Source organism: Panicum hallii, chromosome 3 (genome assembly GCF_002211085.1).
Source record: "Panicum hallii strain FIL2 chromosome 3, PHallii_v3.1, whole genome shotgun sequence".
Taxonomy (NCBI): domain Eukaryota; kingdom Viridiplantae; phylum Streptophyta; class Magnoliopsida; order Poales; family Poaceae; genus Panicum; species Panicum hallii.
Genome location: NC_038044.1, coordinates 57,124,798 through 57,149,549, shown reverse-complemented (window position 1 = coordinate 57,149,549; position 24,752 = coordinate 57,124,798). Strand labels below are relative to the sequence as shown.

The following is a 24,752-nucleotide window of genomic DNA, read 5'->3' as shown; positions in this document are numbered from 1 at the left end:
AAAGTACTTTTGGGCATATTATTCAATATCTTCTGCAGTTAAGAGAAGTTGGTTCTATAAACGAATTGAAAGTGCGCTTATTCTTTTTATCTTTAACTGGAACCATTTTTTCATGGGTTACTTCATTAGCTCCTAATTCTATTAGCTCAAGGGAATAATTAGAATAGAAATTTCATGATCACTTCTTCCGTGGAAATAATGAGCTTAATTTACCTCACTTAACACCAGTTAAGTGGATGCGCGATGAGTCTGTTAATGATTACATTAGAAGATTCCGTGATAAAAAATCGATGTTTTGGTGTTAAGACTGCTGAAAATGACTTAGCAGATTTGGTTTTAGTGGTTTGCGCTCTCATATTAAGGAAAGATTAGAGGGCTATGACTTCTTTACTGCTACTCAAGTGCATCAAAGAGCTTTAGTTGTTGAAAGCCAAAGTAAGAAGTCTCAATGTATGGGCACTGAATGTTATCTTAGATACTTCATCCATCATCCATCATAACCTTTCACAAAAAATCATCCATCATGAAACGACTTTTTTTCAAACAAATATGACAAATTGGTATAAGTGTGCTTACTTGTTCCTATTTGTTAGTCATATTTGACACTATGAATTGTTGCATACCCATGCACAGATTAAATGGAATAATAGTAATGGCTTCTTCTTTTTTCCGGACAGAGAGAGTGGTATTTGAGACATGCGCTTGTAGGAAAAGGACCGTATTAGTTAAGTGCATGAGCTTTTTGCAGGTGTTTGATTTGAATATGAGGTGATTCCCTAAATCGCTCAAGATTCAAATATCTATGTTCAGTGTTAATCCCACTACATATAACCTTATTTATGTCACCTAATTTCCTAACTCATCTTGGAACCTACATGATGACTCATGAAAATTCCATTACAACTCGTCAACTCACATGTCATCCGTTAACAACATCTCCCTTTCTCTCTGCTCTCTCGCTGGTAGCTATAGGAGCCTCATGTTAATCACGAATGCTAATGGACACGTTGGCATGCCATACGGACAAGCATAAGTACACTTACACGACCTATATGAATTTCGATAGGTTAAGAGTTGTAGTGTGAGATCTACTAAATTCATCTAAGATCATGCTTTTGATCCTTTAGCTAATGGTTAATGGTTAGCTAGCTAAATTTAGCTATTAGGATCTAAACAGATCAGTTAATGATATTCCAGCTAATTAAAATAGTATTATCTCATTAGCCAAGCTAATCCTAGTTAAAAAAAGTCAAAATACCGTGTTACCCACAAGTGTTAAATTTCTCAACACAAGGGTAGCTTGATCTATTAATGATAATAATTATTGGTGGATCCAAACATATTACACATCCAACTAATAGAACTAATAGCTAGTTAGCTAATCTTTAACTATCCAAACATAACCTAACTCATTCTTATAATATAGTACCAGATGTTATGAATCAAAGGTCTATTAATATCTCTTTTAGAATAGTATAATAGTTGGGGATAAACTGACGGACAAAAACATGAGACTTTTTATCGTGAAAAACAAAAATGTCATATCACGGTTTTACTATTTGATACAATTTGGTGAGAATTTCTATTTGAGACTAGAAATATTATATTCTTATTAGTAAATCTGAAAATTAAATGTGAAATAAGAAAAAGGAAAACTCAAAATCGTTTATTTCCATCCCCACCTCCCTTATCTCCCGCGCTCTCCTCTTTCCCACCATTAGCCTCCCCCACCATGGCTGCCCTCGGCATCACCTCCCCGCAGGCGCCGTCCGCCTTCGCGTCCGCAACATCTTCCTGCTCCCGCTCCTCACACTCCACCCTCCGCCTCCGCTCCCTCCCCACCCGATTCGCGGCTGCGGCGTCGTTCCGCGCGCGGTGCGCAGCCGCTGCAGCCGGCGGGGCCGCGGGCTCAGAGGGCGCCGCCGCGGTGGCGGAGGTGGATGAGGCGGGCACCGAAGTCGCCGGGGGCGCCGCAACCTCCACGCGGCCGCCCTACTCGCTCATCTCCGCGGAGAATGTGCAGAAGGCGATGCGTGGCGTCGGTGCGTTTCTTGGTCCCCGTGGCACATCCCTCCTCTTAAGAATAATCGCGTCGATGCCGTTGTTTCCTGCTCAAAAAGTTTCTTCTGAAATATGAATTGGGTGAAATAGAAGCAACCTATAGAGTTGTCAGTTTCTGGGGACTTTCGAATTTCGATGCATCAATTTTTCAGATTCTAGCAGAGTTACAATGTTTTTTGCTGAAATGAAAAGTGTCAATGAAATCTCAACGAGGAGGAAAAGGGAAAACTTTTGATGTAACAGTTACTTACAATTTCAGCTAAGACGTTTGGTGATGTAGCATACCGGACCGCTGCTAGCTTTTGTACATACCGATGTAATTTTAACTCCCTTTCACACTATTTGTAGTCTTGCATATAGTGCATCTTTTTTTTTTATTAGACATGTACGCATAGCTTCAGTTCCTCCTCCTAATCAGGAGCTACTGTGTCCTGATAAATCACAATAAATTGTACTATGACATTTGTTGAAGTATCCAGTGACCAAGATGCTGGAACTGGTTCTCATGGATGTTGCTGGATAATAGCGCAGTACATTTTGCCTGTTGAAAAAGCTGTTCAGTACTGAAGCATATCTTTTCCATACTTGCAGCTATTACAGATGCTGATCACTATGGGAGGCTTGGAGTCACAAGACTAGCTTCTACTGATGAGGTAAATTTTAGTTTCCCACAATAGCATGGGCCCATTAATTAATGTTTCCCATGGACCCAAAACATAAGTAATCAGACAAACACCTCTTCTAAGAGTAAGCGTTGTAAGGTATTCAAGCTAACATGTGGCTTAACTAAATTTGTATGGCTGTCAAGTGCGTCGTGTTTCATTCAATTAGCTCCATCAGAGAGACCATAAAAATCCAGAGTCTAATTGTGGAGATTAGATATAAAGGCAGTCTCGTACCTTTTATCCTTGCATGAACTCCTCGAGTTTACTTCCACTGTGTGCTTTACTCTCAACTTCACTTTACTGTTTTGATGGCTTCCTTTATTTGTCAGTAATTGGTAGCTACTTTCAGCTGAGCACTATGATCTTTCAATAACTGAGTTCAATATCAAAATCAGGTAAGCGCCGCCTATGAGAAAAGGTGTGAAGAACTAAATAGCAAAAAACTGGAAGAAGAGGAGCTCAACAAGGAACTTGACCTCCTAAAGGTTCTGATCCTAAACTGGGAGCCAGAAGGCCTCACCTCACCCATTCCATTTTCCAGTACTTCAATCATATCTGCACATCTGTAGGAATCATTTACCATACTATCAACTGAGGAAGAGCGAAGATTGTATGATTGGAGCATGTCCAGAAGTGGGCAACCTGAGCGATATGTCTGGCCTTTTCAAGTAGATCCCTTGGAGTCAGCACCAGATCCTCCACAGGTTTGCAATTTTCATTTTATGAGGATGACTTACCGTTTTTAAAACTCTGGCAATACTAACTCATTAGCGTTCTCCAAAATGATTATAAAAAGTTGCTGCCTCTAAGGGTTTTACAAATAAACTACCATTAATAGCACCATGTCAAGAAACAGCAAAGGAGTTTTAGTGGATTTATTAGATCTTACAAATCCCAAGCTGAGTACAAAATACCTCACAACCATATTGCATATGCCAGTAGAAGAATTTGATGTTTTCAGATGAAAAAACAGGGAATTTGATAAATGGCACTCTCAAATAATGCAGTTTTGAGAACTACAATTGGTTGTGAGGATGACATGTAGGTCCCGTAATTTAGTGACAATGAGACAGCTATTGGCAATTTTCAAAGTGCAAAATTCCATCCAAGTCCCTGCTAGGAAAACACTTTTATTTCCTAATAAGAAAACAAGCAGATAAATCCATGTGACTTTGCTCTTTGTTGTGCATTACATGATCCGGGTTGTTGTTGCATAATTGGGAACAGGAACCCGAAGACGAGGTCCCAACAAAGCTCGTTGGCTACTTCTTCCTGGCGTGGTTCATACTCTCTGTTGTGTTCTCGGTGGCCCTCAACAGATGAGGGACATCTCGCCCCATGCAAAAGATGAACTGCAACCCCAACACCGTATACCTTCCCTGTATGAATGCTGTACATGACAGGCATACTGTTACATGGTAATATTTAACTGGAGCATGTAGCTGCAGATTCTGTACAGATCAGGCTCATGAATCCTGAGTCCTTCAGTCACCTGAAGTTGAAACGCTCCCAAAAATTTCTAATGCTGGTCCTTTTTTAGTAGCAGTAGTAGTAATTACTGTTTTCTGTTTCCGACTAAACCAATGCTGTTAATTGTTGGAAACGAGGAGTTCGTGAAATTTACCATATGTCAAGCTGAATCTAAGAACCCGACGAATCTCTTCAATAGCAAATCAAGATCGGCTTCTGATCACCTAAGGCGAAGCCACCTTTTCATCTGCCCTCTCGTAGCCCGAGGGGCGACTTGGGGGCGGCGTCGCCTCCCATCCCTCGTCCCCGCCCCTTCTCCCTTTGCTCATCTTCCCTGAATCCCTCTTCTCCTTTCTATTCTCACATTTACTTAGGATGGCCGACGGTAGCGGGTGGCCGCTAGGTGGTGGTGGCGTGCCTGTAGGCTACAGGCGCTTAGGGTGGGGATTGGCGTTGGATCCAAGGCCGGTGAGGCCGGATCCGGCCTCGCCTGAGGAGCTGGCGAGATGGGGGCGATAGCGGCAACTATCGCGGGTGAAGGCTCGGGCGTTTTTGGAGGCGATATCGATATCTCTTTACACCATACGGTAGACGAAGATTATGTGAAAAGATTTGGCAAGAAACAGACAATTTGAGCATTAAGTTTCTAAGCAAACGAGAGATGTGATAGATTGGTGTTGCATGAAGACATTGCAAGGTTGAAACATAAATAAAGAAGAAGATTGAAACTTAGTCTTCTAGCTTTCTTTTTTATTTTATAGCTTTTTTTGTTTTTGTAAAATTCTTCATTTAAGGTTTAGAGTCTAAGAACCCTTATAATATTTGGCCTTATATATCCACACGATGGATATAAAGAAAATTAAACAATGTAACAAAGAAACACTTCAGCAATACCTAAAGATGAACAAAATTAGATTAACGAGGCAAACTAAGTGTAGGAGGGGCTTTGGAGGGCTCCGTGGGGGGCCACGTTGGATCCGCCCCTGGGTGATAAGATTTTTTTTGGTGAAATCTATCCACTGGATTTGAGTTCTCGACTGATACAGATTATCATATTTTTAAATTTATTTAAAAATTTAATCGACACTATTCTTTTGTCGGTAGAGTCCGACTCTCGTGTTTAAAAAAATAGCCATAGAAGTGTCAGCAAGGCTACGAGCCTACGGTGTCGCCGTAGCATTTTTCAAACTGAGAACACACGTGACCACCGATTTCCCAGCATTTAGTCCAACCGTCTTCGTCAATCCAGTCCATCGGGCCCACTGTCTGACCCACCCAGTGGTGCCACCTGGCAGGCACCCGCGTCGCCGTTCCAGCCAGCTCCCTTCCAAGTCCAGTCCAGGTCCAGCCCAGTCCAACAGCCGACGCTCCACAGCACGGAGAAAGCGACCGGCGAGCAAAACCCTAGGTCCCTAGCTCAGTCGCATCCTTCCATGGCGCTGCCCGTCTCCGGCGGCTGCGTCGGCGGCGGCGACGCCTGCGCGCTCCTCGCCCCGTCCGCCTCCTCGCTCCGCCCGCCGCTCCGCCGCGCCGCCGGCGCCAAGGTCTGTTCCTCCCAGAATCCTAGCATTTGATTTAATCCTGCGCAATAGAGCTGGAATCAGCGCGCGTGTATGGCGCTGGATTGGCTTCGAAGGCTGGAATTTTGGTTGGGGTATGCGGAGCGGCTCGTATGCTGCTGGATTTGTGTGAGCCCCTGGTGGTGACGTTGCCTTGGTTCTCCGTGTGCTCTGCGGTGATGTCCGCAGTGGGGTATATTTTTTTGGTTGATTGGTAGGCTAATACTGTGGCTAGGTGTTAACAACAGACAGGGCTGATTGAAATGGGGGAATTATTTGAGAAATCGTCTGTTTTTTTAATAATAAAATCGTCTGAATTTGGAGGGGCGGAGGAAGAGGACTGCTGGGGTGGAGGGGAGTAGTGTAATCGAGTGCAGTATGAAGGGACCACAGTGGTGTGAGGAAGGCCCACCAGAACCCTTTTGTTTCTGGATAACCCTTTAGTATTAGCTATATTTTCAGAGCTGCCACTTTCCAAGATTAATCATTTTGCTCGTTAGCCTGTGGCCTGCCCCAACATTCCTGGGACAAAAGAGTTTGCTGTTGTTTTATCATTTTGTTCTATTAATTTGGTTCTTGTTCTGGCTGGTAACTCTGATGTTCGTTCCTGGATTCTACATATCTGTGTTCAGAACATAAGCTGTAGGAGATGGGGATCAGGTTCATGTACCCATTTGTGGGAATTACCTCAAATATACCCTTCTGGAATTAGTGATTGTATTTTTGCATGCTGTCCTACCGTAAATAAGTGCCCTGCATTTGATTTTCTGGTGAAAGGATTTCCCCTTCATGCTGTCATGCTACCTTGTATGTACAGCTTTTGTGTCCCATTTGATAGTGTTCTATGCTCAAAATCAAAGTTAAGTAGGCTTTGTCTCCTCTCTTATTGTTCTCGTTTAATTGCAATCATTTGTTGCTGCCTATCGTAATACATTGGAAAATTATACTTTACTCCATCAAAGTGTAGCTATGAATTTAAACTGGCAGTGGTTTGGTGTCTCTATTTTACGTGGATTTAGTGTGCTAGTGAAGCTGGTGTGTTTGTTAGTAGTCCTAGCAGTCTCAACTTTGCTTGACAAAAACCAGACAATCTGATTTCTAGATCTAAGCTTGCTTGGTATCATGTTTTTTCTGGTTTGTTTTTTCCATTTGCTTTGTACAATCTCCTCGTCTCATGTTTTTTTCATACTGTGGAAGTATTAGTATTAGTATTCTGGTAAGATGAGCATGAAAGCATGCCATTTCCAGCAACACACTACTTGCCAGACCACACAAGGAGCACCCAGACTGCTTGGTTCCTTCTTTTTTTCATTGTACATTAGTACTTGGTAGTAGATCTGAAGAGTATGAGTCTGGTTGGAAAGGTAGCTAGAAATGAAGAAAGTTTGTATTTATAAAAAATACTGTGTATCAGGACCTTTTTAGATTTCTTTTAATATAACTCTCAAACCAGATGTCATTTTTTTCTGTCCAAAAGTGAGATGGTACATAAGAGTACGCTGGCCTTGTCATCAGGAGTTAGAAGAGTTCCTGAGGCCATCTTTGACCAAATTTGAGGGGTTCACCCCATAAAATGTGGTTTCTATCTTGCCTTGCTGTCATGTTATTCTTGCTCTGTTAGATTAGCTCTGTGTTTATTTTTTTTTCATATGCACATTTCTTTAGTTTATCTTTGATAGAAGGCCTGAAGTGTGCTTGCTCAATTAACTATGAAATGACTTACATGAATAATCAAACTAGAAGTGTGCTTGCTCAATTAACTATGAAATGATCAATTAACTATGAAATGACTTATATGAATAATCAAACTCTATGTATCACCGATACGCGATACGGGTATGGTGATACTGGTACAGCGATACGGTGATACGTGAGTTTGAAAAACGACACAGTGGTAGTATAGAGAGAGTATCGGAGTATCGAAGTATCGGATACGGGTACGGCTGGGTTAGTGAAGTATCGATGATTCATAGATCAAACTAGTGTACTGCTGTGTCACGCATACCAGATATTAGTCTTAGTACTGCATATAGCTCTGATGCTATCATGCAGATTCATGCAAGTTTCAGTATTGGAGGTTTAGGATTGTCAGTGGAATCATACCAGGCACTGCCACTAGCTTTGGTACTGCAATGTGCTTCTACTTTGTTGGCATTGTTTATACTGGAATTCTTACCATTATAATTATGTCATGCTGCAGGCTCACTTTTGTACCTTTCCTCATGGAGCATCTAGCAATCGCATGCTTACAAACAGCCAGCTAATCATTGACCGTCAAAGCTGTTCACAGAGCTCCACCCAGACCTATGCTCTTTCAAGGAAGGATTTTTCTCCTATAACTCAAGAGGTGGAAGGCTTCCTTCACAATGTTGTTAACATGGGATTTGTTGACCGTCTGAAATTAGCATGGAAGATAATCTTTCCTGCACCAACCATAAAGGAAAACTCCAATGCAAACATTGCAAAACAGAGGCTTAAGATGATCCTGTTCTCAGACAGGTGTGAAGTCAGTGATGAAGCAAAGAAAAAGATTGTGGAGAACGTCATTGAGGCGCTATCTGAGTTTGTCGAGATAGAATCACGGGATAACGTCCAAGTGGATATCTCAACTGATGCTGGCCTTGGCACGGTGTACTCCGTTACTGTTCCCGTGCGCCGTGTGAAGCCAGAGTACCAGGAATCTGAAGAGCAATACAGAGGGAAAATCGTTGGTGTCGACTTCAAGGACACTGGAGAATCATCTGGTAGCGTCGATGTGACATTCGACTTCTTTGTACCCAATGAGAACTACTGAGTCCTTGTACTTCTATTGGAGTGTGCTCTCCACAATGTTTCATTTGTTCTTTGCATTTGTGAACCCTTTGGCTAGAAAGCTAGCATGTTTGTTCTCTAGAGTGATGTAAATATCTAGGATCCCCCTCAGCTCCACATTTCCTGTAACTTGATTCTGGAACTTTGTCGTAGACCTCCCTGTGCCAGGTTCTTTGAATAACATAATTCTGATTTGGTTTATGAGAAAATAACGTACTAGTATATTGTCTGCCAAAATTGTTTTAGGTTCCATACTGACCTTGATCTTTGCATCAATTGACATCCAATTCATGGGGCCTAAAGTGCCGTCAATTTTTTTAATTTTTCAAAGGTGATGACTGGTGAGTCCAAAACGAAAGCACGACTATCAGAATACTCAGGTCTGGGTGCTCTGGCAAAGCAGCAGGTGCATTCATGCTAATGAAAGCCACCGTGCATTTAGACTACCTTCCAATGGTACTCGCTTTGCGAGCAAGCAGCTGAGCTGATTGCTCAGCAAATTTATCAAAAATTGTTTGCATATCATTTGATCAGACAAGACTGATTTGGGCATTCAAATTCAGCTACTTACAGGAAAAGAACCACAGTTATCTGAAAATTGAAAATTCTGACAACAGCGCTATTGAAAGAACAGCACAGTATTCGGCGAATCACTTCAGATATCCAGCCAAGTTTGACATGGAGGCTAAATTCTATGTTACTAACATAGTAACATGGTGCATAGCAAGGAAATACAGAAGGAGACTGCACAATCACAGTTTCCCGAAAATAAACCCGGATGAATTGGACCACACACGCACCAGATCGTGTTTGTTGCCGGTGTATCTCTCATTCCTGTCCTCGTCGTACAACACCGCTGTAATGTCCTTCAGGGCTTCTGGAGGGGTGCAGCTGACCGAGGACCGCTCATTGCAACCATTTCTGTGAGGGGCGATGCTGATGGTAGGGTTGTTGGCAGCAATCTTCGCAATGCACTTGCCCGTTATAATCTCGCTCATGTTGATGGACTCAATTGGAGTAACTGCAGATGACACATGTGTCAGGAAATTTGCCGCCAATAGTTCGACAAACCGAATTCCATGGTATGCTCCACATTCATGATTAGTATTGATGCTCTACAGGATTTAATGTCAGAACCACCTAGCATTTTTATACATCAGTGTAGTAGTTCTCTAGATGGAAGTGGTTGCATTTTTATATAAATGAATGATGCAATTTCGAGAAAATGAAGGGTTTTGAGTACTGCACCTGTACCATCATCCTCAACTGCCTCAGATTTGCAGTACGAGATAACCCGGTCCTCATCCTTAGTAATATAAATATCGTTTGCACTATAAACGCCATCATGCCAAAGCAAATGGTCTTCAAAAGAAGTCACAAGCTCCTCCGGAAATTCCATACAGCTGCCGTTCTATTCCGGAATATCAAGAGATTCCTCTCATACAGAACAACCAATGCTTGAGAGTTCACAAACTTGGTGTCACTGATTTCTATTAGCTCAGAATTCCACACCTTCACAACACAAAGAACGTCAATTATTAGGCTCGCAAGAATTAGGGGTTCCTCTAGGGGGGGAAAAGTAATATATCGCTCCTGAACTATGCCATACATCAAATATCTGAATGTTCTCGCCCTCTTGCTTGACCAGGAACTTCTCGTTGAAATGGTCAATGAAATCAACTTTCTTGTTGGGGGTGCAACAAGTGCTTAAAAAATTTAAGTGGCTTTCCATCTACGATCGATAATATCTTCAATGAAACATAACTCAGCGTTCTATCATATATCACGAGCATGAATCCCTGACTGAAATAAGAAATTTAAGAAGGCATCAATTGGGCCCCTAGGATACTGTAAGATAGATCAAATCAGGAGAAAAGAGCGCAAACCTGATCTTTATATCCTGCACACTCTTATCTTGTATTGAATATAGAAAGGAGTAGTTCGCCAAGTCAAAGACCTTATAGATACTGCACATAAAAGAATGACAATTAGGTCAATATGGCTGTCGAAAAAAAGTGAACTGTTAAAGAAGGCATACCGATCCTGTGCTGCGTATATGGGTACTTCTCCATTCACACGATCAAACTCCACAAATCCTGGCCACTTCAGAGATTCGGATTCAAAAATAGGAAATCCAGCATCTAACTCATTCCTTCTAACATACCTGCAGGAACATTTAAATATGTCGAATATATTATCAACTCAGCCCAAGAACTTTGGTAAGTTGCATTGTTCAACAAAAGTCGATTGAAAAGATACTTGAATAGTGTATATATAGGACTAAGGAAAAACAGCAATAACATTAAAAAATATTTAGCATCTATAGGGCACTCCTTCAAAAAGAGAACTTTGGACTTTGGAGCATATGTTCTTACTCAATCGGGTTTGTTCTGCAATTCAACGATCCATAACTGTCGGATGAATAAAGGGACACAGTGACAAGCGAATCATTGTACTTGTTGTACAACATGCTCCGAATAACTTCATCTGGGTTTAAATTGAAGAAGGCTATGCGCTTATTCATTACTGCAGACACAAAAGTACAAAGGCAGAGCAGGCCAAATGATGACGACAAATTTTATCAGATATTCAGAATGTGCCATGTACAGATCTCATCTTCAGAGCACCTACCTCGGTCAAAAGCAGCGCAAAGCCCAGATTGAGAAAGAGCAAATATGATATCCTTTGCTGCTACAATTTCAATAATTTTGGATCTTTCTGTAAGAAACTTAGGAGACTTCGATAGGCGAGCTTCGCAGCCACCGTAGGTATCAAATTCTTCCTGCACAAGACGAGGAAGAATTAAAATGTATGTAAATGCTAAGTACACTGAAATGGTTTGTGCCCAAAAGAACAATTAATCTGGACTTTTTATTCAACCAGAAAACATACAGGGACAGTAATTTTGCATACATGAAAAAAGTTATTGCTACATTGCATTCAGAACATTTAACAGACCCACAGTAGATAATCCAGTAGATATGTCAGCAACAATATACCCACTCGTCTACATAGTCCACAATTGAGCATAAATGCAAACAAAGAACCGAAACCAGAACTGACAATACTCAGGCGAGTTGAGAATAGGAAGGACCGACACCAGAGGACAGAGGCAACGGCGCCGGCGACAGTCACCCCAACCCTAGCGCCTGCCGGGGCACCAGAAGACGAGGATGAGGTGTGTACCTGGAGCTGCATGCCGCGGAACCGCTCGGGCGCCATGGCCGCGGGTCAGTCAGTGATGGACGATGAAGATCGCCGAGAACGTCGTCGACTTGAATCTGTCGAGACAGAGAATCATCCACGACCTTAATCTGCGTGAGTTTGTTCGCGAGTTTGTTGCAGTTGTGGAAGCCCTGGACTGGGCTTGGATGGATCCAACCAGGTTAACCTTGGCTTAACAGTTAATACTAGCTTCTGGTTGCTACAGGCCCAGCATTTTACAATCTGGGCGGATTCAAACTCGACCCATTTTAGAGATGGCCGGCATCTTTTATTGCCATGTTCCTTCGAAAAGTAAAACTGTGTTTTCGTATGAAGATTTAATGTCATGTAGCTGTGTCTTCGCCAATACTGATACAATCTTGGCATTACTAATATTCATGGGGGCTATAATTGTGGCGAAATTCTTTCATGTTTCATAGCTGCTGTTGTTGAGCTTGCCAATGTTCAGGTCAGTCAGATATGGATTACCCCATGATTAAAAGGAGGGCTTCACATAGGATCATCTAGCAACCTATAGCTGTAGGCAAATGAGCCACAGCCATCAGGAACTGCAAGCTGTTACTACAATGCTGTTACAAAGCACATCATTTCACCAATCACTACTGTTACATTTGATCTCACCGCCAGAAACTTGGCAGACAGTATCCACCAAAGTTTGATTTTCGAAGGCTAATTTCTATGTTAATAAAACATGGTAGATGCCATTACAATATAAAACAAATAAATATTTACAAGAACACTTTGCGTTCTCACAATTGCTCAAGGAAACACATTCTATTGACAAATACAAAAACTAGGTGAGCCCTGGGTCAGGGATTATACAGAATGCAGTAAAGCTAATAAGATCTTCATGTCAGAATCAAAAGGGCGAAACTATGTACATGTTACCATCTAGTTAGACCACACATGGACCAGGCCATGGCTGTTGCCGGTGTAGATCTCATTCCTGTCCTCGTCGTAGAACAGCGCTGTGACATCCTCCAGAGCTTCTGGAACTGTGCTCCAGACTGAGGACTGCTTCTTGCGATTGTGTCTGCGAGGGGTGACATTGAGGGCAGGGTCGCTGGCAGCGATCTTGGCAATGCACTTGCCTGTCATAATCTCACTCATGTTGATGGATCCAATTGGAGTAACTGCAGATGGCACTTGTGTCAGGATAATTCTGACAAATAGTTCTACAGAACTAAAGGAGGTTCTATAATATGTTCCACATATATGATATATGATATGGTAATGGTGGCCAACATCAACATTTATACCAGATTTAATATTAAAACAATCCAACATACTTATATATCAGTGTACTAGCACACAAGCGCGTAAAAAAACCACACTAGTGAGTAGAAGCGATTATATAATGGAACCTATTAACTGCTGAGTCACTAATCAGCTTTTGAGTACTATACCTGTACCATCCTCCGCCACCACCTCTGATTTGCAGTACGAGATAATCAGATCCTGGTCACTAGTAATGTAAATATTGTTGGTGCTACAATCATGATGCCAAAGCAAATGGTCTTCAAATGAAGTCACAAGCTCTCCCCGAAAGTTCCATACAGCGACTGTTCTGTTTCGGAATGTCAAGAAGAGATTGTTCTCATAAAGAAAAATGAATGCTGAAGGGGTCATAAACTTGGAGACACTGACTTCAATTAGCTCAGAAGTCCGCACCTTCAAAAAACAAAGACCATCTAATCATTAGTCCTGCATGCAGTAAGAGAAGCTAAAAAAAGATTAACATAAGTCTCACGAATATGACATACATCAAGTATCTGGAAGTTTTCATCCTCTTGCTTGACAAGAAGCTTCTCATTGAACTGCTCAATGAAATCAATTTTCTTGTTGCGGTGCAACAAGTGCTTAAAAAATTTCAGTGGCTTCCCATCTTCAATTGATAATATCTTCAATGGAACATAACTCGGTGTTCTATCATATATCAAGAGCATGATTCCTGGACTGAAATATATAAAAAAAATATTAAGAAGTCATCGTTTGTCCTCTAAAATACAGGAATATAGATAGAAGTGAAGGAAAAAACACAAACCTGATCTTTATCTCCTGGACATTTTCATCTGGTATTGAATATAGAAAGGAGTAGTTCTTCAAGTCAAAGACCTTATAGATACTTCAGATAAAACAATGACAATCAGAACAATATTGATGTGAAAAACACTATTCAATGCAACGAACAGTTCAAGAGGGCCTACCCATCCTGTGCTGAATATGTAAGTACTTTTCCATTTACATCATCAAACTCCACAAATCCAGGCCACTTCAGAGATTCCGATTCAAACAGAGGAAACCCAGCATCTAATTGATTCCTTCTAATATACCTGAAAGAACAATACAATACAAAAGCCGTAAATTAGCTGAGCCCAAGAACTATCATAAGTTGCATTTGTCAACAAAAATCAATTAAAAACTTTTTAGGTCATATATAGGAATAAGAAATAACTGTAAAGTACATTCTAAAAAACATATTCATATAATGCTTCTTGAAAAGTCACGTATAGCATCACATTGAAACTTAAGAGAAAAATGTCTGGAGCATAGATTCTTACTCAATTGGGGTTGTTCTACACTTCAATGTACTGAAATTGTCAGATGCATAAACTGATACAGTAATAAGTGAATCATTGTTCTTGTTGTAGAACAAACTCCGAATCACTTCATCTGGGCTTAAATTCAAGAAGGATATGCGCTTGTTTGTTACTGATGGCACAAAAAATACAAAGGCAGAGATCAGATGACATCCATATTTTTATCAGATTGTGTCACATACATATGTCACCTTTAGAACACCTACCTCGGTTGAAAGCAGCACAAAGACCAGAATGAGCCAGGGCAAATATGATATCCTTCGCTGCAACAATCTCAATAATTTTGGATCGTCTTCTAAGAAACTGCAGCTTCACAAATAGGTGAGCGTTGTCATCATATGTATCAAACTCTTCCTGCACCAGACAAAAGGATTAGGATGTCAATGTAGTGAAATCGTTTGTGGCAAAAAGACAGTAAATCAATCTTTATACTTAACTAAGAACACATTACAGGCTCTGTAGTTCTACACACTAAAAAGTTTGAGCATTATCATATCAAAACATTGCATAGATTCACATTTCACACCCACAAAACCTAGTAGATATCTCAGTAGACATATCAGCAACGATAAAGTCGTTTTGACTCTTCTACTAAGCCAACTGAACAAAGATACAAACAAAGAATCAGGACCTTGTACTGAGGTATCTCTATGACTCTACTAAACAGAAATGGCACAGTTTTAATCAGATTTGTGTATCAGAGAACCACAATAACCATATAGAAATTCTCAAACGACACAAAGGAATAGACGGTGAAAGCAGGAGAGAACTGGGTAGCCTAAAGAAATTATAAATTCAAATTTACAGCTCCCAGTCTCTACTGAGCAGTTCAAATGTCCAGCCTGAATCATGCTAACCCCCCTCCCCTAAAATTAAGAAAGCAAGAGAAACCTCAAGATGCAACCATACTCGTTGGATATCTGCAGCTCAAAGTTCAACACTGCCAGGCCAAATGGAACATATTAATCCAAGAAACCCTAACAATTCAGGAAAGGGGTTTATGCAGCATCAAACAAGATAGTTTTTAAAAGAAAAAAAAAGAATGACGCCGAGGTATCATAGAACAAAAAAAAGGTGTAATGTACATACTTGAAATGTTCATTGCAAGTCATTTCACATTGCTCCATTTTATAACAAAGCTCCAGATCAAATTACAGAACCATGAGCTCCCTGTGATTAAAATGCTTGAAGTGCAATCCACAAGGCCCGAATTATGAATAATGACGATTACTATTCGATTCTAGCAGCTCACAGACTCAACCCCAGTGTTGCAGGTGCCAATCCAAGAAAGCAAACAAGAATCAAGTTCATACTGAGGTATCTACAGCTCAACTCATGATAAAATCAGCAATTCAAACCTGCACACACAAGAAACAACCCTCGAGACTCAAGAGGAATCCCATTTACCGCAAAGAGCAATCTTTTACAAGGGAATCCCCAAGATCAAATCTTTTTTTTCTCTCTCAGGGACAGAATTTCCCATCTAGAACAATTGGAACCCGCATGAAATACAGCCCTAAAAAAGAGTCCCCAACTAATTTCGCCCCATGCAACAAGGAAACATACAAGAATTATATGTTCAGACTAATGCATCCTGAGCATCACACATGTGAAAACTAACAGTTGATCCTTCCTCACTCAAGAATAACCCTAAAAGGCATCTCATCTGTCGCAAAGACAGATATTTCACAAGAACTCAACAATTGAGGAACATCAGACCAAATCTTTTTTACAACAGAAATGCATAATGTACATACTAGAAATGTTCTGCAAATCATTTCTCATCCTCCATTTTACACCAAAGCACTAAATCGAATTACCTAACCCAAGAATTCTCTCTTATTGAATAACCTGAAGCCCGATCCCAATGACCCCAATTCTGAACAATGACAGATAGCATTCAATTCCAGCAAGTGACAGCCCCAACCAACAGGAATGATATGTTCAAGCCGTTGCGTCTAGACGATAACATATGTGAAAACCAACAGTTGAAGGTTCCACACTCAAGAAAAGACACTAAAATGCATCTCGTTTGCCTCAAAGGCGGACCTTTTCGCAGGGAACTCAACAATTGGGGAGTCCCCAAGACCAAATCTTTCTCCTCTCAAGAACGAAATTTTCCCGCCTAGCATGATGGGAACTCGCGAGATCAAAATTCCATGTCAAATTACCCATGAATTCCCACGAAATCGACCACGCGAGACACCGACGCCGGCCCAAAACCCTAGGCTCGCCGGCGCCAACAGCGCGCGGCGTCGCCCCGGCCCACCCACAGCCGCAGGCCTCCCCGACCTGGACGACAGCAGCGAGTAACGGAGGCGGTGGCGAAGGCAAAAACTACCTGGAGCCGCATGTTCCGGAAGCGCTCGGGCACGGCGGCCGCGGGCCCGCCGCCGCGCGCGGCGAGCTGGCGGCACCCGATCTCGCGGCGCTGCAGCTTGGCGGCGGAGTTGAGGGCGGGCGCGTCGAGGCGGCGCTTCCGCCCGGCCGCGCCGGCCCCCGCGCCGGGGCGGCCCCCGTCCGCGCCGTCGCCGCCCCGCCGGCGCGCCGTGACGCGGAGGCGCACCCGCAGCTGCCGCTTGGGCCCGTCCATCCTGGCCCCCGCCGGCGCGCCCTCCTTTTCTTCCTAACCTCCCCGCCCTGGATCCGCGGAGGAGGCCGCCCCCGAGGAGGGAGGCCGCTAGGGTTTGGGGAGGCGGGAGCCGAGGGTGGGAGGAGCGGGGGACGAGAAAGGAAAGCGGGGGTTGTGGCGTGGAGGGGAGAGGGGGAGGGAGGAGAAGAAGGGGCCATTTGTGCCCGTGGTAATTTGAGGCGGGCCCACCAGGCAGCGAGACGGCGGCTCGCCACCAATGGGTTCGAGAAAAACGTGGCGAGCATAAGATTTGAGATAGTTTGAGATAGTTTGAGAAATAAAAATGAGAAAATATTATCTAGGAGGTGATGCAGACGAAGCCAATTGTTTGGTGTAGTAAATGGATTTTTCTACGAAAGGGCCTGTAGCAAGGGACGGATAGACTCGGATGCATATACGAATGCGGATTTGCTTCGGTTATAAATACGAGTAGATGTATATCGAATACTGAGCGAACTGGATGTGGTTAATATCAGATATAGATATTTCTTCGGATATCGAGTAAAGGCAATATTTACTCATATCACACGTGTTGTAACATTCAAACACTTTATAAGTCCAAATTTTAACTAGATTATGCATGACAAAACAAATTAACAATCAGATGCATGATATTTCTAACTTACTACGTAGATGAGAGAGATTCGATTACATAATATTCTTACTTGCAATATAGTTTAGATTGGAAACACTCAATTCATGATATTATAACTTATTACATTGATGATACTTCCCAAGCACTCGAATCAATTCATCTGTTCAAGGAGGCTAAATTCAAACTAAATTTTTATTGTTGAATTATTGCTAGAGTTCAAGATTAATTTTTGAACTAGGAATAAATAAGATTCAACTCCAATATAGTACCAATAGATAGATTATACTTTTAGAAAAAATTTGGTACTAATTTTATATTTTTCTAATTAGAAATGAATTAGCTATAAATTTTTAGAGATTAAATCAGTTTTTTATTAATGTACATATTTGGAATAATACAACTATCCGAATCTAGTATCCGAATTATCCGATCGGATATCCGATATCTGCCGAATATTGGTCATATTATATCCGAATCCAATATCCGATTTAAATATCCGATATCCGGAACAGTACCTGGATATTCAAGAAAAACTATCCAAATTGATATCCGTCCCTCTCGGTTGGATGGTCGTTCGGAAAATATCCGTACCATTTACATCTCTACCTAGTCTAGTGCTTACATGAGCCTCAATAGCACCTCGGGTCCTGGGTTCAACTCATCGTGGGAGCCAATTTTCTAGGATTCAAAGGCGTTGTGCTTTTCAGTAGTATGCAATGTTCCCGTCGATAGCCAGGCGCCTGCGGTGACTTCATCAATCTTGAGAATTTGCCGGCTCAGTCTTCAAAGATACTTATAGGGGTAGGTTGCTGTCGGAGGAAATCTCCAGCCGGGCGGCGGAATGCACCCACCTAATCCTAGTTTAGGAAGAGTTTGGGGGAGACCTAGGAACGCTTGATCAAAGGGCGGATGAACATGGGAAAGACATGAGGATTTAGAGTGGTTCGGACCGCCGGAGCGTAATACCATACGTCCACTTGAGTGTTGGATTGCTTGAGAGTGCTTGTGTGTGTCTAGACCTTGCGCTCTGTGAGAACTTGTGAAAAGCTTGTGTTCTAACGAGTGCGCTCTCCTTTTTATAGATAAGGGGAGTGCATACACTGTGCAGGGCCCCGACAGGTGGGCCCAGCCAACAGGAGCCTGTAATACGAGAGATTTGGAGATCTTTCTCTCCAGCTCCTCTCTGTAGTCCTCTCGATCGAGAAGTTGATTTGCGTATCTACAGTCAGGATACAGTCGTGTGCCGCCTTATCGGCTCAGTACCTGCTGTCAGTGTTACGCACAGTGAAAATCATGCTGTTGCTGTTGGGTCAGTACCTCTGACAGGTGAAGGAGCTGCCTGACCCGCTGCGCCGTCGCCTCCGCGCACACTGTGGCAGCACACGCCTCAGCTCTCCTGTAGCAGACCATCATTACTCGCGCGGCGCCATGATGTGACTACACGCCACCCACCCGCGTGCAGAGCACAGTGACGCGCCGTCTTGGAAACAGACGGGCTTACCGTGGTGTCAGCACATCTGCCCAGTGTGTCAGTGAGCAGGCCATGGGTAGGATCAAGAACACCGACTAGAGGAGGGTGAATAGGCGGTTTAAAACTAAAACTAACAACACTAGAGAAATTTAATTAGTAACAAAAGAGAATCCTATGTCATACTACTACTATTTCTAGAGGGGTTTGCAACCTAGGGTGACAAGATACAATTCAAGCTCTAGTAAAGTAAATTGCTCAAAATAAGATAATGATCAAAGTGAGCTAGAGAGGTGAGCACAAAACCTCTCACAACCGAAATCGGGGCTTCTCAACAATCTCCCTCAAGAAGCTCCACGAAATCACCTTCTCCAAGCCGTCTAGGGAGCGGCAACTCCCAAGAGTAATAAGCCAATAATCCTTGCTTGAAGATTCCCTAGTGCCACGAAGCTCAAACTCTTGATGCAATGCACTAGGAAGCACTCTCACTCTCAAAAATGCAAATTCTTAGCAAGTGTGTGAGAGAGAGGGATGTCTTAGCTCTAGAGTGTCAAGAATGCAGTCCAAATGGCCAAGAGAGAGACCCAAAGGCCGGGCATTGGGTATATATAGACATCCCATCAAAAACTAGCCGTTACAGTCTTTTCTGCGAGATCGCGGACCGTCCGGTTTCAAAAACCGGACCGTCCGCCGTTATAAACCAGAGAGTCAGAGAGCATTAAATACGTGTCAGAACTAGCCGTTACAGCCCTGGCGGACCGTCCGCGCCCAATCTGCGGACCGTCCGCAGTTAAGAGTTCCACAACTCCAGAGACATGACAGTCTCTGGAACAGACCTGAAATTAGCCAGCGGACCGTCCGCCCCCAAAGGGCGGACCGTCCGCCGTTCATCCTAGAAGAACAGGCAGAGACAGCAATGTTTCTGGATCAAGTTATCAGAGAGCCTGTGTGACGCCCTAAAAATTTACCAAAATCAAATCGCGCGTTAGAACGGTTCGATTAAAGCTCACTCGTCGCCAGACCATAGCCCTAACCCCTGACCGTATCGCCATCCCATCCCGCGCCGCTCGGAGGCCTGCCGTCCGCACGCGGTCACCGCCGCGAATAGCGCCGGCGCAAGTCATTTCTCGCGCAGCGCGCGAATCCCGCGCACGCGTGGCCGATCGGCCGCGGCTGCGGCCGCGATTGGCGCCGACGCGATTTCTTTTCCCCTCGCCGTTCCCCTCACGCCGCGCGTTTCCCCGCGTGGCCGACCGGCCGCGGTCACCGCCGCGACCGGCGCCGGCCCCTCCCCCGCTCTCTTTTCCTTTTCTTTCTTTTCCCCTATTTCTTTTTCCCTTTATCTTTCTCTCCTTTTTCCTTTCTTTCTTTTCTCCCTCCCCTCCCTTTTCTTCCTCCTCCCTCCCTTCCTGTTTTTCCCCTGCTCCCGCCCACAGCACGGCCGTGCGCCGGCCCTGGGCGCCGCGCACGCGCCCTGCCCAGCCTTGCCGCGCACACGCCCACCCGTGCCCACGCGCGCGCCCGCGCGTGCCCCGCGTGCCGCACCGACCGCCGCGCCGCTCGCTGTCAGGACGGCCGCGACGTCGCGCCGCCCGCCGCGTCGCCTGCCGCCCGCCACTGCCGCCCCGACGCGCCGCCCGCCGCTAGCATCCCGCGTCCACCGCCGTGCCGCGTCGCGACGGCCGCAAGCGGCCGAGCGCCATTAATGGCGCCCGCACCGCCCGCCGGCCGCCCGCGCCTCGCTCCCCACCGGCCCCGCCTCCTTGCTGCTCCACTCCGCCTATAAGAAGGCCCCGCCCTGCCCTCCGTCCTCCCACAACCCCCATTGCCGCCGCACGCCTCCTCCCCTAAGCCGCAGCACCACCGCCGGCCGTGGCACCGCCGCCGCCCGCCGCTCGCCGTGGGCACGCCCCTCTGCTCCACCCCAGCCCGCGGTGAGTGGGGGAATCAACTCCCCTCTTCCCCCTCCCCCTTTTCCCCCTCTCACCCGAGCCGCCCGGGGTCCCAGGCGGCCGGATTTAGCCGCCGGCGCCCCCCCCCCACTCCTCCTCTGTTCCTGTTAGCAAGGGGAGGAAGAAAGGAGGCCATTTCGCCCAAAACCCCCTACTGTTTTCTGATTTTCCAAAGAAGCCCCCCCCCCTCTCTCTAATCCACCCCTTTTTACAAAAGGAACCCGCTCTTTTTAATATTTCAAACCAAGCCCCCCCCCCCACCACGTGAACCTAATTACACTCGACACCCGTTAGTATGCCTGAATATTTCTAGTATTTGCAATTAGACCCCTACCCATTTCAGATAATTACGACCAAGCCCCTGGACCCCCGTTTAAGCCCTGAAACCAACTTTAGCGCGTCATTTTATGTGCGAAACGACCTCCGATTGACCCGAAACTTTACCACTCCGCTTCTAGTATAATTTTAGCCATGCCATTAAGAAACCACCCAAAGATACCATCCCTAACTCTGTAACTAAATTATTTCCGATTCAAGCCTATCGGTAAAAGCTTTTAGTTCTTTCGCTTGATTGTGTGTCTGTTTGTTTGCGTCGTAGGACACGGAGTGAACGACGAGGTTCCCGACCGCGACCAAGCAACTGAGGACCAGTACTGCGACCCCGAACCCGAAGGACAGTGCTTCGATCAGGACTTCCCGCAAGGGTTTGACGATGGCAAGTTCAATTCCGCCCTTTGATGCATGTTTTTGTCCTAGTTTTTATAAACACGACCCAATGGCCTGTTTTATAAAATTGCATTGTTTTACGTGCTGGAAACCCGGTAGGATAGCCACCCTTGTTTGAAATAACCATACTTTGACTGCCTGATTTATAAAGAAAATGTGTGTGTCTGGGAAGGGATAAAATGTGGTTTTGAAAAGCGAGTTAGATGAGATGGATGGCATTTCTATGTGAATTGCCGTTGGTGTGCTCGTACCTGTGTGGTTGAGCGTGGATGGGAGATATCCATCTTGTCACCCCTAAGGACCGAGTTGATGTGACATCTCACCTAGCTTCTCGTAGTGCGAACCACTTGACCGTTGTATGGGCAACGGCTTGGCCTAACCCCACTAGTTAGTCTGATAGCCATCAGGAGAGCTGGGAGCAACGGGTGATCAAGGAGACGGGATAAGCTCTGTGTGACTTATGCCCCGGTTAAACCTCGGTGTTAGGTCGAATGACCCCTTGATAGACCCCGTGGTGGCTAGTCAGGTCTAGCTACGGTGGGTAAGGGCTTCGATGGGATCTGCACCGGCACCAAGGTGTTCGGGCTGTGGTACCCCACCTGTGGGTAAAGTTGCACACCTCTGCAGAGTTAAAAATCTATTCGAATAGCCGTGCCCACGGTATTGGGGCAAGTTACGGTGTGGTCACATAACTAGTGTTTCTCTCCGGAAGGGTTGAACTGGTGTGAGTTGTTTGGAAAGTATCCGGTAATGGTGCCGTGTGCTACGACGGACGGGGAGTCCGGTAGCGGCTTGAAATTTGGATCCGTGCGGATCGACATCGTGTGTTCTTAGACACCTGAAAACCTGTTTTGGAAAATGCTTTTAAAACGAACCCTTGCATGTATTTGTGTTTCCGCAAAAGAACCGTAACTTTATCCTTGGATTATCCAGTGCATTTAATTCTGTTATAACCCCCCCCCGTGGGTGTGATTGGACTTGCTGAGTACGTTCGTACTCACCCCGTCCTTACTTTACAGTGGAGGATCCCGACTACAACCCCGAGAACGACGAGTAGGGTCCCGTCCTGCACCCAGTCTTGCCTGTGGGTGAGGTCACCGTTGGAGCTCCGCATGGCGCAAGACTCTGATGATCCCCTGTTTGTAGTTAGTGTAGTAGTATGGGTCCTTGTTGTAATCCTCGCGATAGTGGCGTTTCACTGCCCATTACCGCGAAGAGTTGTACGGTGATGTACCATCTGATGTAATAAAAGTGTTATCAGCCTCCTGGGACTGATAAAGTGACACTTTTAAGTCTTCCCGGATGGGGGGACGCTTCAGGTGGTATCAGAGCCGTAGGCTGGCCGTAGGACGTGACCCTAGGAGCGAGACCCCTTTTCAGACCCTAAGACTTGTTCTAGCTTAGATATCTTTTTGCACGCACACTTACCCCTGGCTTTTACCCTGTTCCAGATGGCTGACAACGGATGGGTCAACGGAGTCTGTTACGCAGAGCCTGGCCTTCCTAAGTTATTGTTGCTCAGCCTGGAACATGTTGGGGTTATGGAAACGCCGGAGTACGCCTACCGAGAATACATCTCCGGTGGCACCCTTCGGTGCGACACGATGATCTTTGTGGAGAGAAGCCCCCGCTACCCTGAGGTGGACCCTTGGTTCATCTCCACAAAGGGCTTCCGATTCCCCGACACCTACCGAAAGGCCGCCCGTAAAGCCCTACGCCGACTGCGTGTGCTCTATAGGCACCACCTTCAGCGGACTCCTATGGGATTTTTCCCACCCGCTGAAAGAAGTGGACGCACTTGGATTGCTCGGATGAGGAGACTTGGACAAGAAGAAGAAGATTTAGAAGATGCGGTCTCCCACCTATCCATCTACCTTACTGGCTTGGATGCGCTCTGCCGCGAACAGTCGGCACAACTGAAGAAGCTAATCCATGGGGTTGAAAAGTTAACCCAGGAGCTGGAGGAACAACGGACAAGAGCCGCAAACGCCGAGTATTCCTTAGCCGCCCTCCAAGCCCAGATGCAAGAATACGAGAACCGCAACGGGATAGGTGGATGGATCGAAGAAGAAGAAGAAGAACCCATGGAAACCCATTGGGATAAGGGGACTCAGACCGAGAACGAGATGGATCGGTTCCTTCCGATAAAGAAGCGCTCTATCAGGACTGAGGAAGAATCCCCATGATAGGATTAGCACCCCTAGCAAAAAACTCTACCCTAATAACCACGTATCCATGGAAACTGTACTACCCTTGTTGTAATAATAAATATCATCTACTCGCTTTTGCACCTGTACCATGTTGTTTACCCTACTTCTGTTTCAGATGGCTGAGGAAGGATGGACCCAGGGCGATTGCCAAGCTGCACCTGGATTCCCCAGCCTCTTGATTGACACCCTGGAGGGCCTTGGCGTTACAGAGCGCCCAAGGTACTACAGCCGAGAGTACGAGCACCATGGTACCCTCCGCTGCAGGGTGATCCTGGTCATCGCCAGGAGCAACCGCTACCCCGACATCCAGCCCTGGCGGGCGACCGCCACAGGGTTTAGACACCAAGACACCTACCCCTTGGCCATCAGAAAAGCACTCCGTTATTTGTGCCGGATTTTTGAAGAACACCTCGCCCCTACACCAGCGAAGTTCTTTCCGCCGGCCATCAGAACCCCAGTCTGGGAAGCGCGCATGAGAAACCTAGAGCGACGTCGCCACGAAGAAAGCCCCCTGTACCAAGTGGCTACTTACCTAGCCGCCCTGGACCAACTCTTTGACGAGCAAGCCAACCTTCTGAGGGAGCAGACTCACCGAGCCGAGCAAGCAGAACTCGCGGTGAGGATACAGCAGATCCGAGCCGCCCATGCCGAGGCGAGAGCCGCAGCCGCGGCCAGTAGCGAAGCTGTCGCCCAAGAAAGCCTTAGACAGGCCCGAGACCGGCGTATGCAAGATTGGACCCAAAGTGGAACACCAGTCCCGGCGATAGGGGAAGACCAC

At 45.2% G+C, this 24,752-nt stretch overlaps 3 protein-coding genes, 1 long non-coding RNA gene and 1 pseudogene across 4 annotated transcripts; 2 read left to right on the top strand and 3 right to left on the bottom strand.

Moving 5' to 3' along the window:
• The first annotated feature begins 1,680 nt into the window (after positions 1-1,680).
• On the top strand, positions 1,681-4,268 carry LOC112887921 (NAD(P)H-quinone oxidoreductase subunit U, chloroplastic). The gene is made up of 5 exons (XM_025954213.1): positions 1,681-2,042; positions 2,653-2,714; positions 3,122-3,211; positions 3,296-3,430; positions 3,954-4,268. The coding sequence occupies exons 1-5, from the start codon at positions 1,733-1,735 to the stop codon at positions 4,047-4,049; spliced, it is 693 nt and encodes a 230-aa protein (XP_025809998.1). The 5' UTR covers positions 1,681-1,732; the 3' UTR covers positions 4,050-4,268.
• LOC112887922 lies at positions 1,942-3,197 on the bottom strand. Its single transcript, XR_003227648.1, has 3 exons — positions 2,961-3,197; positions 2,313-2,602; positions 1,942-2,108 (listed from the first exon to the last, which is right to left on the bottom strand). It is a non-coding gene; the product is annotated as an uncharacterized LOC112887922 (long non-coding RNA).
• A 1,236-nt stretch (positions 4,269-5,504) lies between the features above and the next one.
• LOC112887920 (cell division topological specificity factor homolog, chloroplastic) lies at positions 5,505-8,767 on the top strand. The gene is made up of 2 exons (XM_025954212.1): positions 5,505-5,740; positions 7,956-8,767. Exons 1-2 carry the CDS (start codon positions 5,630-5,632, stop codon positions 8,547-8,549), a joined length of 705 nt encoding a protein of 234 aa, XP_025809997.1. The 5' UTR covers positions 5,505-5,629; the 3' UTR covers positions 8,550-8,767.
• Positions 8,768-9,091: 324 nt separating this feature from the next.
• Positions 9,092-12,302, bottom strand: LOC112887919 (annotated as a pseudogene).
• A 170-nt stretch (positions 12,303-12,472) lies between these two features.
• Positions 12,473-17,152, bottom strand: LOC112887918. Its single transcript, XM_025954211.1, has 8 exons — positions 16,733-17,152; positions 14,598-14,745; positions 14,353-14,503; positions 13,999-14,124; positions 13,836-13,916; positions 13,555-13,747; positions 13,198-13,462; positions 12,473-12,924 (listed from the first exon to the last, which is right to left on the bottom strand). The coding sequence occupies exons 1-8, from the start codon at positions 16,982-16,984 to the stop codon at positions 12,683-12,685; spliced, it is 1,458 nt and encodes a 485-aa protein (XP_025809996.1). The 5' UTR covers positions 16,985-17,152; the 3' UTR covers positions 12,473-12,682.
• Between the last annotated feature and the right edge of the window lie 7,600 nt (positions 17,153-24,752).

What these genes read in the sequence shown, in the direction of transcription:
- LOC112887918 (XM_025954211.1), bottom strand. Translation starts at nt 16,984, where the DNA reads ATGGACGGGCCCAAGCGGCAGCTGCGGGTGCGCCTCCGCGTCACGGCG. An exon ending in ACATATTCAGCACAGGATGG is followed by an intron (nt 13,917 to 13,998) that starts GTAGGCCCTCTT and finishes TTTTATCTGAAG; the next exon opens with TATCTATAAGGTCTTTGACT. An exon ending in GTCCAGGAGATAAAGATCAG is followed by an intron (nt 13,748 to 13,835) that starts GTTTGTGTTTTT and finishes TATATATTTCAG; the next exon opens with TCCAGGAATCATGCTCTTGA.
- LOC112887921 (XM_025954213.1), top strand. Translation starts at nt 1,733, where the DNA reads ATGGCTGCCCTCGGCATCACCTCCCCGCAGGCGCCGTCCGCCTTCGCG. An exon ending in GACTAGCTTCTACTGATGAG is followed by an intron (nt 2,715 to 3,121) that starts GTAAATTTTAGT and finishes TATCAAAATCAG; the next exon opens with GTAAGCGCCGCCTATGAGAA. An exon ending in AGGAACTTGACCTCCTAAAG is followed by an intron (nt 3,212 to 3,295) that starts GTTCTGATCCTA and finishes GCACATCTGTAG; the next exon opens with GAATCATTTACCATACTATC.
- LOC112887920 (XM_025954212.1), top strand. Translation starts at nt 5,630, where the DNA reads ATGGCGCTGCCCGTCTCCGGCGGCTGCGTCGGCGGCGGCGACGCCTGC. An exon ending in GCCGCGCCGCCGGCGCCAAG is followed by an intron (nt 5,741 to 7,955) that starts GTCTGTTCCTCC and finishes GTCATGCTGCAG; the next exon opens with GCTCACTTTTGTACCTTTCC.